Raw genomic sequence first — 15,408 nt, forward strand, 5'->3', positions numbered from 1 at the left:
ATTAGAGGAATATTATACTGCATGTTTTGTAGCAAAAATTAGCACTCGTTAGTGAATACTAGTGTTTTTTTCAGTCTAATAAAGAAGAAATAAAAGGGAGAAACAGTAAAAATGTGAGGCTAGCTCTCCTTGAAAGAAGTGCACATGTCAAGGACGTTCACCACTAGACTAGTGGTGCTGCTGACACAGACAAATTGCCAACAGGTGCGCAGGCTGTTAATTTTTTTGTTAAATAAAGCACAGACCTCAGACGCGTATCTCTTAATTTTTGATGTAGATCAACATCCAAAAATTTGAAAAACATATATCTGTGTCCTCCCATTTGTGAGTCTCAGGAAAATTAATATCTTAAATGAGCGGTGCAGACAGTCAACAATGTGATTAATTGGTTGGAAAGTCATTAAAATGTACAGTTTATGCGGATACTTAATAATGCAGAGGTTACGAAACTACCTATGCTAGATGCTGTAGGTACTTACGCAAGTATGCCTGACATGTGGAAGATCTCAGCATTGAGGTAAGCAAGGTAGGCCATGACGAAGATGAAGATGGGCTCGATAACCCTCACCTCGTGGGTATAGCGGGTCACCAGGCCGGTGAGGAAGCCCCATACAACGCCAATGATGGTACCACCTACTGCCACCACGAAGAACGACGCTACCCCTGATAGCACGTCGGTATACAAGATGTTGGAGACACCCATTTCTGTGTACGCCTCGAACATGTGGTACAACACCTGTGGAACAAAGAAAGTTCATGTTATCATGTTTTCGCAACACTGATATTATACGAAATGCGTGTAAAGGCTTATGCCTCTCTATTTTCATTTTCACGACCTGTAAACCGAATTGTATGTATTTTGAATACGAGGTCAAATGTGGAATTTACTAAAAAAAATACACTAAACTGCGATATAAATGCTATCTTGACATATATCAAATAAAACTACTCATTTCTCTTCCGGAAAAATTCAATCTAAGAGTTTGTGCACCTTTCGCATATGCTGCAGTATTTTATTTGTGTTATTCTACTTGTTCATCAATATAAATTTGTTATTTTTTCAATGTCAATGTTTTAGATTATGTTAATGTAAAATAATTACACAATTTTCTTATACTTAAAGTATTTTTATTTTACTAATAGCCCTATGCAAAAACTATTTTAATTTCATAGTAATACTGTATTATTTATCAGAACACATATACTATATTTTTCTTCAAAACTCTATAAAATTCTAAATTAAAACATGGTAAATGCAAAAAAAGTATAATGAATAAACAAAAGATCAAGGAGCCTTGAGACTTTTGTCTGAGGAACATCCCTGGGGATATGGAGACCGCAGGTCATCTCCAACGAAGAGCTGAGGAGCAGAACTAAACAAACACCAATCGAAATCAAGGTGCGTCGCAGGAAGCAAGGATCGAGTGGGCACACGCTACCACGTGAAGCGAACAACATTGCCAGACAACCTCTGGAATGGAAATCCTGAAGGCACAAGATGAAGAGGCAGACCGAACAACACCTGGAGGAGAAGCGTAGAGGTGGAACCATTGCGAAAGGAGGAAAGGCCTGGCCTGAGATCAAGGCGATGGTGTCAAATAGAGTCCACTGGCGAAGTTCGACGATGTAATTTACCTTTCATCGTTATTAAATCAGTCGTAGGAAACCATTTAATCAATTTGGTTAGTGAGTAAGTATAGCTGTACCGTATTTATTCTAGCTTAGGGAAAAATAAAAGTTATGATTTCTTAACAATTACCACAAAGTTTACTGTTGCAAGTGTCACACTCGTAACCATGGATTTGACCAACTATAAAAGAATCTGCTAGTGTGGCCTGTAGATGATTGTTGATTATCAAATGCAATACTTGATTTTACTGCATCAAACCGTAGAAAAGTCGCTTTATAATGTCAGTTTGGTTATGGGAAAGCGTATAGGTGGGAAGGATTGAACTTTAGTGCAATTTTTGTTTTATTATTATTATTATTACCATTATTTAACATTAGGAAATATGATAGTTTTTTTACAATCTACTTTACGTTGCCCCGGCACAGATAGGTCTTATGGCGACGATGGGATAGGAAAGGGCTAGGAATGGGAAGGGGGCGACCGTGGTGTTAATTAAGGTACAGCCTCAGCATTTGGCTAGGGTGAAAATGGGAGACCACGGAAAACCATCTTCAGGGCTGCCGACAGTGAGATTCGAACCCACTATCTCCCGAATGTAAGCTTACAGCTGCGCGCCCTTAGCCGCACGGCCAACGCACTCGGTAAATAAATAATACCCCTCTTCATCGCCCAAGTTGGTACGTGGAGGAACTAAGTTTAGTTGTTGGTACGTCATACTAGAGACTAATTAAAGTTGGTACCACGAACTAATTGAACTGACTTACATCCTGAATGACAAATGAACATTAAACAGCGGTTCTGCGCTGGTTAACCTTTACGGGAGTTGTACCATAAAATATGACAGGGGACCTAACATTTTTTCTTCCTACCGATGTCCCAAGAGTGTGTCGATTATGTCCTGACTACGTCTCAAGACGTGCTGATGGCATTCAGGAGTCTACAGTTAATTGCATTTTTGTCGCTCCGGAATTGAATGCGCGATGTTGAAATGGAAGGTATAGAGCTACTTACAGAAAATGCAAAGAAACCATTCATCTATGGACTAAGTGTCAAATATAAACATAAATAAAAAACGTACAATTACAAAGTACTGAATAAACTTTGTAACTAACCTAACAGAGTTGCTTTTAAATAATATTGTACACAATATTACAGTGATTATTGAAAACTACACCACTTATAATCATTTATTGTACTTGACTGACCGTTATGGCCCATGGCAAAGTAAAATATACACATGCGGCATAGAAAGTGAGCGCACTGAAAAATTCCTAGTTAAACTGTACAGTAATGACCACTGTCACATGAAACCACGATGCTGAAGTTCCTAGTTCGATAGTCAGCGGCAATGAAACATTACTTATATAGACATTGCCACCATAACTGGAGCAATCAGATAGCACAGATCCCTGTAAACGGACTTACACTAGGAGCGAGGTGGGAGGTTCCAGGCAGACTAAGGACCGTATTCACGAACGTGAGTAAACGCTTTTATCTTAGTTTGAAGCTACGTAAACCGATATAATAGGTATGTTTGTATTCATCAACAACATTATCTCGGATAAAGGTTTAAAATTTTACCTGAGCTTGGTTGGCCGGTAAAATGGGAAATCTAAGATAATAGCCTTCCAAGATGGCAACTTGTAGGCGGCTGGAATATCTAATTGAAAGATAAAATCACAGTGGCGAGTAATATGATGAAAATTATGCAATTAATAAACATCCTAGGTGGATAAAAGAACGTGCATCATACACAGTTTAAAAAAAAATAGGGGAATATGTCTCTGAACGTATGCCATGCTCCACAAAACAATACCTCAGACCCAGGTATATTACTAAATAAACCTTTATTATTTACCGTTGAAGTATACAAAAGAACATCGATGGATTCGCGTTCATTTTCAGAACACAAAAGAAAATGTCCAAATTGGAGCGAAAACAAAGTGATAACAGTTCTCTAGAGTGAATTTTTTATCACAGCTGAAGTATGGTGTATGTCCTCGACGAGCATTTATCACAGCTTTGCACCTACGTGGCATGCTCCGTATAAGTCGACAGAGGTCACGTACGGGATCAGGTCCCATTGTTCAATGGGAGCCTGTTCGAGGTCTTGGAGAGTCTGTGGTGGAACAGAACGCCCACGAACACTTCTTTCAAGCCTATCCCACACATGCTCGATGGGATTAAGGTCGAGACTCACTGCTGGCCATTCCATCTCTTGAATGTCCATTTCTCGAAAGACAGCTCTGGTGATGCGCGCTACATGAGCCCTGGCATTGTCGTGCATGAGTACGAATTCAGGGCCATCACCGTATGCAGCAACCAACACATGCTTTAGTAGTATCTGCTCGATGTACCCCGCAGCGGCAAGATTACCACGGACGACGACAAGAACCGTACGGCCATCAATACTGATGCCATCCACACCATCACAGAACCTTGTCCGAATCGGTCGCCTTCCTGGACAACATTTGGCATGTACTGCTCACCACGGCGTCTCCATACACGTTGACGTCCATCACACTGTGTCAGGGGAAATCTGGATTCGTCTGTGAACAACACAAGTCTCCATTGACGAAGTTGCCAGTTGACGTGGGTACGGGCAAACAGAAGGCAAGCTGCGCGATGTTGCTGCGTTAAACGGGACACTGTAATAGGACATCTGGGTCGTAAGGACACTTTACCTAAACTGTTCCTTACACCATGACTCCAGTGACCCTCCTGAGGTCTCGTTGCAGTTCTCAGGCAGTTGCTGAACGACGCCGCAACGCACAGATGGTCAGATATCGGTCATCCTGTGAGGCTGTCATGCGTCCACGACCTTGTCCAAGCCTCCTTGTGAACTGGCCTGTCTCATTGTAGCGATTCCACAAGCGGTGAATAACTGACGGAGAGACATTGAGATCCACAGCAACACGACGAAAAGTCCATCCTTCCTGGATCAAAGTGACGGCCCTTGCGACTTGAACTTCGTTAAGATGTCTCATAGGATGTGCTGGTGACGTACAACGTGCTCAAATGACCGCAATAATCTGTGTACCTCACAACGACACACGGACGCACCGCTATTCACTCTGTTTTGAGGGATCATCTGACAGTTTAATACATGGTACGCCTACAGATGGAGTATAACTTCGATTTTACATACCCTGAGTAGCTAAGGTCTCAAGGTATGCTGCACGACCATTGGAACCCCATCTACCAAATTAACGTTCACATACCAGACGTTACAAAATATGTTCCCCTAATTTGTTTGAACTGTGTATTTCCAGGACTATGACGACTCTGATTTTCAGACACATTTTAGGTTATCTAAAGTTTCCGAACATAACCTGGAATTCTCAATACATAGGTAGGCCTAAGATGAATTCTCAATAATTATAGCTTGTATCTTGTACGGTACACGACTGGGTGTCTTTTTAAAGAAGAATTAAGGTTAACTGCCTTATTTTTGAGTGATATACGATGTGAAGGCTATAATTTGTTTTCTTATTCTCTATGTTGTCAATGCTTTCTGCCACAAAATTCAGCAACAATTCACTCTCTTGGAAAGTCGTATTAGGCTTCTTTCTTCATTTCTGCTCAATGGCGGACATTATTTATGCAAATTATTTACAAACCCCAAATAGAATCAAAACCTTGTTTATATTTCGATAGTGGCGGCAGCACGTAGTCATTTGTTTTCCGTGTGTCAGCATGAACAATTTGCGGTTCTAACTCAGATTGAAACGAAAACTTATTTATAGTAAATCAAGGTAAGTGTAAGAGTTAAGTGTAAGGGCCTCAAGCCCTAAATTCGCCACTGTAAATAAATAAATAAATACATAAATAAATAAATAAATAAATAAATAAATAAATAAATAAATTAATTAATTAATTAATTAATTAATTCTCTGGTGAATACGGAAGCGAGCGTTATCCGAGATTACGGCATTATCCGAGTTTTGGAAATCTAAGATAACAGCAAAAGTAACTGACGTTGGTGAATGTTTGCCTGTTCGTGAAGTGCCGTAGCCCAGTTCAGGGTCACAGTTGGTAGGTGGCCGATTCGAATTCGCTTGGGATGTTTATTTTTCACTCAGCCGGCTGCAAGACCGGGCAAACCAGTCACATTGCAGGATGTCCTCACCACACTTACTGTCCGGCTCCATGGCTAAATGGTTAGCGTGCTGGTCTTTGGTCACAGGGGTCCCGGGTTCGACTCCCGGCAGGGTCGGGAATTTTAACCATCATTGGTTGATTTCGCTGACACGGGGGTTGGGTGTATGTGTTGTCTTCATCATTTCGTCCTCATCACGACGCGCAAGTCGCCTATGGGTGTCAAATCGAAGGACCTGCACCTGGCGAGCCGAACATGTCCTCGAATACTCCCGGCACTAAAAGCTATACGCCATTTCATTTACCACACTTACTACACACAGGTAGGTCATTCTACCGGCAACTATGTCACAGCAAGGAAGGACCTCAAATTCGTGAACGGGTAGTTTCTTTCGTTGAAGAAGGAAATCTAATCGCAACAGAGAATGCACGATACTATGGCATCCCAGAGTACGTCGACGCCTTGTATAAGATGTTTTCGAGAATCACGAGACGTAAACCAACGTGCTGGCTCGGGCCTCAATCCGGAATCACTATGATCGCTTGATCAGTCAGGTCTATTCGACTCCTTTCATGGACACCATGCAGCTACGCCAGGCAGAGTGTTTTCCCGGCAGCTCGAGGATGGCCTTGAGGCGTCTGAATGAGGAGCAACGTTTGCAGAGGGCATCATACTACGTGACTGGTTGAATATCATATTCTCCGACGAGAATACGTTTTCCTTTGCGAAAGATGAGCCGGCACTTTGTTTCACCCTTTCGGCACCCGACACAATCCAGCATACGTGACGGAGCAGTGGCGCTCTGGCCGTGTATCTGTTGCTTGTTGGGGTTGGATGAGCTCTCGCGGGATAGGAATGTTGCACAGAATGGAGCAGCGTCTCACGGACGAGCAATATTTGCACATTTTAGAGGGCAGTGTGGTTCTTACCGTGTGGGTGATTCACCAAGCCGATGTAATACAATTTCAGTAGGACTTCGTCCCGATTAGTTCACGAATAGTTCGCAAGGCAAGACAAAGTCAGGCCGAGCTTATCGACTGGCCTTCTTGTGGGGCAGACATACAGTAAATCCCATCGAGTACATGTGGGCCACGACGAAGAGAGTAATAGTGGAGAACTGGCCCGATCCCATGCCAAATACGAACGACGCTCTCTGGGATATCAGTGCGGCCTGTGACGGGGAGGCTGGTGTCGACAATTCATATGCTTCTGCGCTAATCGATTCCATGGTCTACACACCTGGAAAAGGCCGTGCATAACGTGTGTGCATGATCCTCTTACTGAGAAGACCACCAAACAGCCCTTTTCAGAGCCACGAATTAAGCCTACTCACTGTCAGTAATGGCATGATAAATAAAGGAAGTTACGTGACTCACTAAATAAGTCAGTGTAGGAATAAAACTTAGCATAACAATACTTTACCCTCCTGACTCTTGACACCAGAGGCGAGTGGTAGAACTCACGATTTCACGCATGGATACCACTTGGCTAACAAAGTACGCACGTTCGGAGACACTTCAAAAACTATAACACAGTGCATACATTTTGACAAACGTGGCCACTAGGCGGATATATTATGTCCCAGGCAGAAAGATGTAACAAGCCATGCCCTGTGGCCGTATAAAGAGAATTAAATAGAACGTAAGTCGGCGGGGCCATGTTTCATATCCTATCCTCCCATCTGTGCGTGTTGCGGGCAACCATACCTCCCAAGGGGCACTCACCTTCTTTGTCGGCGCGTGTACATTAGATTACCCATTACAGTAGACACATTCATACAGGAAATAAAACTTATTCTAAAAACAGATTCTCAAATATTTATTACAGAAGTCATGCATCTTGCATGTTCAGAGAAGGATGTTGGTTCTCTCTGCACCAGCACAGTCCTCACACAATCCTTTCATCTTGTTCTCGGGAGACCTGACGGGCGCCTCACATCTGCTTGAGAGCTGAACACTATTTGGAAGGGTGTTCTCTGTTATCATATCATGACCCAACCATTGTAGTCTTTTTATTTCCATCACTTTTCCAATGTCAGGTTTTCCATAGAGTCTTTTCTTCCATCTCTGTACTGAAAGTAGGACTAAAGATCTTCCTCAGGACTTGCCTTTCAAAATAACGAATTTTCTTCCATCGTTCGTGCGGTAGCCCATGTCTCACAGTCATGTAATAAACCTGGTTGCACTGAAGTCATATATATATCTACTGCATATATGGATTTAGCTTTGTTGGGATACCAAACGTGAGGTAAAAAAGGTAGCTTAAACTAAAATCTCTCGTACTGTCTTTGCCTTACTCCTTCCTAAACCTCACTTTCGCTGCTCAACAGTACCGATAAATGATATTTAAAACTCTCTACACACTGGAATGAATCGTCCCTTATCCAGATGGTAACAGATTTTTTCTGTCAGCGCGATCATTGACTGGTCATTGACTATCAACCCCACTTTCCTTACTTCTTAACAAAACCGGCATGTACCTTTTGTTGCCTGAGCCAATGTTTCACCAATAATCACTTAATTATCCCCACAATCCAGAATCGTCTCATCTGCAACCATCTATCTTTTATCTACCAGTTTCACGCTTCACTTTTTCAAGGGCAATATTGGGCAGGATTGGTGGTAAGCGAACCCCTCAACACAAACCGTTTCAACCAGGGAAGGTCGCTAATAACTGGTTTGCAAAACGTATCTATTAGCCAACTTGAGTCCGCGTAGCATGCCTCAACAAATCTAATATACTTCGGAAGGATAAATAACTCATGTACAACGAAAGAACTGACTGGTTAATGCCATATGCCTGTCGAAAATCAATAAATAAATACATACATACATACATACATACATACATACATACATACATACATACATACATACATACATACATACATACATAATCTTTATTACCCACCCTAGTAAACACCATCGGCTTACAGGTAATAAAGGCAGAGCGAAAACACAGAACAAACAAACAATAGGCACTACATCTCTTCTAAAACTACTTAACTAAATTATCTACCTCTACATTTACTCAGTGCCCTCCCACACGTACGCGGATAGCCAGCATACGTGCAGGAAGCACCGGACTACAAACTACCCTATTCCCCTATTCCCACCTACCACCTAAAAAAAAAATTGTTAGTAGACTGGTCGCTGCGTCAGCCCTGGTATGGAATACATACCCACCAACCCGTTGATCGCAGCCACCAGCCTCGCCACGTGAGAACTGATCTCCTATCTCACCTACACTTGCTGACAATGTATTCCCTCCCTACCATGTGTGACAAGCCAGCTTGGCGGAAACCAGGCCCAACACATGGCTTGCCACACACTTCCGCTATGTACGTCACACCTACTATGTTCATTGTCAGCTCTCTATCTTCCCTCTCCTTTTTCTTCCCGTGCAGACGTGCTCCAGCCTAACTTCTTTGGGGTGGGTCAAGGCCCATCCCCTCCCTCTACCTTTGATACGTCACCTTCTCCTCTCTCGCACTATTCTCGTCCACTACATCTCACCTTATTAAGCTTAAGACTTAAACATCAACTAACAACCATATTACATCCCTCATCATCGCACTTAAAACAATTTAACCTTTTTTTTTTTTTACATCTCACTTACACACCAACAGTTTCCATTCCAAGTCCATTAGTTCACTCAGTCTTCTCAATCTACAGGACCACACTTACATCAAACTGTTAGACTTATCCCATTTCTTCCATCCTATTCAACTACGTACATAAACATCAAGAATCCCTCGAGAAAATCAATAAATAGCAAGTGCAGTTCTGTATAAAACTCATAGGATTTCTCCGTGAGTTATTTTAATATAAATATGTGGTCAGTAGTCGAACGACCCGGTGTAAAGCCACGCTGATATGGACCGATATATCTCTCAAATGTGGTTTAAGATGGCCCAGTATCCGGGAGGCGAAGATTTTAGAACATACTTCCAGCAGAGAGATCACTCTATAGTTATCTACTTTCGTGCAATCATGTTTTCCTTCAACACTGGAGAGATAATCGCCCTCTTCCTCTCCGGTGGAATCTCCTAAGTTCGTCAGATAACATATCAGCTGTTAATGAATTTCCACCACTACCTTACTCTGCGTTAATGACGTAGCCCCCTGCGGCCTTATTATTATTATTCTTGAAGGATTCTAGGACTAGTCTTATCTCTTCAACTGTTGGCCATGGATAGAGCCCTGCATGGATGCGGATATCCGCGAAGTTAGTGTCTTGGCGGATGCAAACTCTATGGCAGTGCGGATAATTTTGCTGATACCGGGCGAGTTGGCCGTGCGCGTAGAGGCGTGCGGCTGTGAGCTTGCATCCGGGAGATAGTAGGTTCGAATCCCACTATCGGCAGCCCTGAAGATGGTTTTCCGTGGTTTCCCATTTTCACACCAGGCAAATGCTGGGGCTGTACCTTAATTAAGGCCACGGCCGCTTCCTTCCAACTCCTAGGCCTTTCCCATCCCATCGTCGCCATAAGACCTATCTGTGTCGGTGCGACGTAAAGCCCCTAGCAAAAAAAAAAAAAAAAAAATTTTGCTGATGATTTCTAAATAATGACGTTTATTAACTTTCACTCACGTACACTCTTAGTTATGCTTGTGGTTAGGCAACCCATGACATTGGTATGGGAGAATAGTGATATATAAAGAGCCTTGAGACCATAAAGCCGTAAATCTGACCTGAGCCTACCTGACTCCTGCCCGCAATTAACGGAAGGAGGGAACAAAGATCAATACGTCGGTGGTTGTTGCAAGAGAAAATCCCTCACATACCTGTGACTGCAGGGGTTCTGGTGCCAGGTGTCAGGCATATTGTATTATGTTAACAGATCTCTCCGTTTCAATACCTTTGGTGTGATACACTGTAGTTAAATATTTACAATATCCGCGGATAACAATTCGCGGATGAAGGAAGTGTGGATGCGGATAATATTTTGTATATCCGCGAGGGCTTCATCCATGCACCATCCACTTCATTCTCTGCATACTCTGAAAATCCATATTCTCACTACGGAAGTCAGCATTTAGGACCTTCTCAAAGTATCTTCCAAACAGCTTAGCTTGTTCCATCGGAGGTACAACTCCAATTATCTTCATTCTTTAATATTAACTTCCGATGGCTTTAAATGCCTCTCGCAAACTTTGTAAAATGATCTCTATTCATATTTCACTATCTACTTTTACGGTTTTCAGAGGCGCTGAGGTGCCGGAATTTAGTCACACAGGAGTACCTTTACGTGCCAGTAAATCTACCGACACGAAGCTGATGTATTTGAGCACCTTCAAATACCACCGGAATGAGCTAGGATCGAACCTGCCATGATCTTTATTCAACAGACTATGTGACGTCCGTCTCACTACTATGAATAATATCCTCGCATCTTCTGGAGGGTACTTTACCCATTTCATTATCTTTCCTAATCTAGGAGTGGGAAGGAAGCGACTGTGGCCTTAATTAAGGTACAACCCCAGCATTTGCCTGGTGTAAAAGTGGTAAACCGCGGAAAACCACCTTCAAGGCTGCTGACAGTGGAGTTCGAACCCGCTATCTCCCGAAAGCAAACAGCTACGCACTTCAAACGGCGTAGCTGATTCGCTCGATGATATTCTTCATGAAACGAAGGTTTAGTCTTCTGGTTGACTTCCCAGCATATTTGTCGCACTCTGAAGAACTACATCCCGTAAGTTTTACCTTCTACAATTCATACTTGTCCTCTGGTTTAATTACAAGACTACATTTAGTTTAAACGTTTAGAAAAAGCATGTCGAAAAATAAAAAATCTACCATACTAAAAAGACTTGAAACAATCACTGTCTTCGCATCCATCAGAAGCTGGTCGCAGTAAGATCTGTTGGTAGACGTCGTCGGGAACATAATGAATGAGTTTAGCAACACCTTCGGACACTCTGACAGTAGGAAGGGTAAAATCACCACCCTTGTAGATTGTAAACACACCACTGGTTAAGTCATCAGTAAACATGTGATTGATAATAATAATAATTTCGCGTGGCTACTACTAGCCTAGTGCAGCCTTTGTAGGGCACACCCTCCGACGAGGGTGGGCGCCATCTGCCGTGTGTAGGAAATTACGTATTATTTTAGTGGAATGATGTGAATGTTGTAGGGATATTTGGGACAGTATTAACAACCCGTCCCCAAGCCAGGGGAATGAACCATTTAAGGTTAAAATCTCCGACCCAGTCAGGAATTGAACCCGGGACCCTCGGAACAGAAGACGACTACGCTGATCATTCAGCCAAGGAGACGAACACTTGTGATCGGTTACATAATCCCTCTGTTCTCATGTGAAGTAGATATTTTGCACCGTTTAATTCGCTTTCCAAATCTTTGGCTGTTTTTCCCCTATAAATTCAGGGCCACACCACCTTAAAGTGCGTTGCTTCCTGATTTGGCATAGGCTTTTCCTCAAACGCATTCCAGGAATATTTTCTTTTTGCATCTCCGGCAAAGCTTTCAGTGCCTGCAAAACCTTTAGCAGTGTACAATTATCGACCGTCTTTTCTCATTGTAATAATAATAATAATGATAATAATAATAATAATAATAATAATAATAATAATAATAATAATAATAATAATTGCTGTACGTCCCACTTACTACTTTTACGGTTTTCGGAGACGCCGATGTGCCGGAAAGTAGTCCCGCAGGAGTTCCTTTACGTACCAGTAAATCTACCAGCAAGAGGCTGACGTAACTGAGTACCTTCAAATTCCACAGGACTGAGCCAGGATCGAACCTGCCAAGTTAGGGTCAGAAGGCCAGTGCCTTAACTGTCTGAGCCAACACCACCTAGAGATGTGTGTCGATTGCGAACAACTCATAAATAGTCTCGATTGTGGACACAGCATATTTGGTAACAGTGCCAGCTCGTTCCAGAGTTTTTCTTTCCACCCCTCCTCTACCCGTCTTACCAATCCACTACAGAACGTCAGCTCTACCACTGTGTTGAGTTTTTAGTTCTTTTGCTTATTTCCATTAATTCATCGTTGTTGTGCTATTATGGAACTTATTAAGACGGTCTTAGGTAAGCCATGTGCTTTAGGCTATTGCATGATTAGTAAAAAATGTCACCAAATGGATTTGTTTGAAGGAGAAAACGAAAAAGTGTAAAGGAAATGTATTTACTAAAGGTATGTAACAGAACGCCGGCCCCGTGGTATAGGGGTAGCGTTCCTGCCTCTTACCCGGAGGCTCCGCGTTCGATTCCCGGACAGGTCAGGAATTTTTACCTAGACCTAAGGGCTGGTTCGAGGTCCATTCAGCCTACGAGATTAGAATTGAGGAGCTATCTGATGAGATAGCGGCCCCGGTCTAGAAAGCCAAAAATAACGGCCGAGAGGATTCGTCGTGCTGACCACACGACACCTCGTAATCTGCAGGCCTTCAGACTGAGCAGCGGTCGTGTGGTAGGCCTAGGCCCTTCAAGGGCTGTAGTGCCATGGGGTTTGGTTTGGTTTGGTTTGGTTTTATGTAACAGAACTTAATTTTAACAGATTTTAATAGTATTAATATGTATGCCTCTCTATTAAGTTTGAACTCTGATTCATTTAAACTTTAGGTGCAAATATGTTAAAATACATTAGATTTGCTATGACGAATCTTATAGATGAGAAATTATTAGAAGCCTAAATTAATACGCAAATAATTAGTAAAAGTGCAAACAGTTATTCTGACATAGCAAAAAAAAAAAAAAAAAACTAATTTATGGGACTAGGTCTTCATTATGGTCCGCCTCTGTGGTATAATGGTTAGTGTGATTAGCTGCCACCCCCAGAGGCCCGAGTACGATTCCCGGCTCTGCCACGAAATTTGAAAAGTGGTACGAGGGCTGGAACGGGGTCCACTCAGCCTCGGGAGGTCAACTGAGTAGAGGTGGGTTCGATTCCCACCTCAGCCATCCTGGAAGTGGTTTTGCGTTGTTTCAACTTCTCATCCACGCAAATGCCGGGATGGTACCTAACTTAAGGCCACGGCCGCTTCTTTCTCTCTTCCTTGTCTATCCCTTCCCATCCTTCCATCCCCCACCAAGGCCCCTGTTCAGCATAGCAGGCGAGGCCGCCTGGCCGTGGTACTGGCCATTCTCCCAAGTTGTATCCCCCGACCCAATGTCTCACACTCCAGAACACTGCCCTTGAGGCGGTAGAAGTGGGATCCCTCGCTGAGTCCAAGGGAAAAACAAACCCTGGAGGTAAGCTGATTAAGAAAGAAAGAAAGAAAGAAAGGTCTTCATTATATTAAATGCCGAGTACGGTTAACCACGCGGGTTCAGACGTCCGACTGTCTTCCGACCCCTGCCGGCAACTTCATGTGCGAAGCCATACGGCAGGCCTATCTCGAAAATAAGCTATGTTGCTCTAAAAAAAAAGCATGCAGTCCTGGTTGGCGCTACAAAGAACCTTGACGCACTTGCACTAGTAATATGATAGATGGTTTATTTCACGAAGCCTTATCTGTAGGAAATAGTGTCTGCAATCGAGGCACATCCAGACTATTAATGGGGTGTTTCAATCGAGACTGTTCGCAATCGCGACGATACCTCTGTTGAGAACGCCTAGCAATACGAATACGATCCTCGTACGACGTCATGCTCATACGTCCTATCCGAACTGTAAACAGCTGGCAGCGTGTTTTGAATGTTATTTTTTTTTGGATGCGTGGAATAAGTGTAACTTTTGACTAGTGCGTGTGAATGTATGTTCTCTACTTGGTGGTAGGTCTAATATCACAATAAAAGGCAGAATAGCTCGTAAGTGCAGTGTGCCAAATTGTAAAGGCAATTTTTTAAATGGACCAAAAGTGCGTGTGTTCTCTTTCCCTGCTAATGAAGAACTGAGGTTAAAATGGATAAGAGCTATTCATCGGGAGGATTTTGGTTTACTAAATCCTTTTAGCACGGAAATCACATTAAGAATTTACGAACAGCATAGTTCACGAACATGTGCGTTCACTTTTCAATGTCATTGTCTTTTAGTTATGCGAACTTCAGTTTGAAGATTATGAGATTGAAAAATCCACGAGCATGTTCGATGAAAAGAACGGGAGGTTACTCACCGCTCCTTTGTCAAACCCCAGATTGGTGAAAGCTTAGTTCATCATTCCCAGATAGAGCACAATGTTTTACATGTTTTACAGTAGGCCTATTCTTTGTTTCCTCATAGAATGCCAGTTTCAGTACAACAGCGTAACAACTAATTTTAAACATTTTAGATGCAATTCCATCACAGTTTCCAAACTGCCCTCAATATCTCTCTGGAACCACTACTGCCTCCCGTAAAGATCCGGAAAACAGGCGGCGCACAGTGGAAAACCAGTGTTTAGAAAATGTTATTACTGACAGTTTACGTACATATGGTGAGCGTGCTGAGCCAATAACATTTAAAGACTTTGAGGAATTAAAGCTGAAAGTGAATGGAATTACATTTAAAACTGAATGGGGCTTGCTCAAGAAAGAATCAGATTTATATTTCATTTTAATGAAAGAGGAACCTAACCCTCATATTAATTGTTGTGTTAACCCTTTCGCACTCAGCGCGCCGATCTATCGGTGCGATAGGTTATGGCGAAAACGCTCACGGCGCCGATACATCGGCTCTGTCTTATTTACGGATTTTGGTCATTTGCGTAGCTGTTAAATCGTAACAGT

At 42.6% G+C, this 15,408-nt stretch overlaps 1 protein-coding gene across 6 annotated transcripts in view; it reads right to left on the reverse strand.

Annotated features, from left to right (window-relative positions):
- Nucleotides 1-15,408, reverse strand: part of LOC136856968 (sodium/hydrogen exchanger 3) — an 822,567-nt gene that overhangs the window by 292,556 nt on the left and 514,603 nt on the right. For all 6 annotated transcript variants that reach the window (XM_067135270.2, XM_067135273.2, XM_067135271.2 and 3 more), the window contains exon 4: nucleotides 480-736. In XM_067135270.2, the coding sequence (XP_066991371.2) occupies nucleotides 480-736 (257 nt within the window). The remainder of the gene's footprint in view (nucleotides 1-479; nucleotides 737-15,408) is intronic.

The sequence above is a fragment of the Anabrus simplex genome, chromosome 1, assembly GCF_040414725.1.
Source record: "Anabrus simplex isolate iqAnaSimp1 chromosome 1, ASM4041472v1, whole genome shotgun sequence".
NCBI classification, from domain to species: Eukaryota; Metazoa; Arthropoda; class Insecta; order Orthoptera; family Tettigoniidae; genus Anabrus; species Anabrus simplex.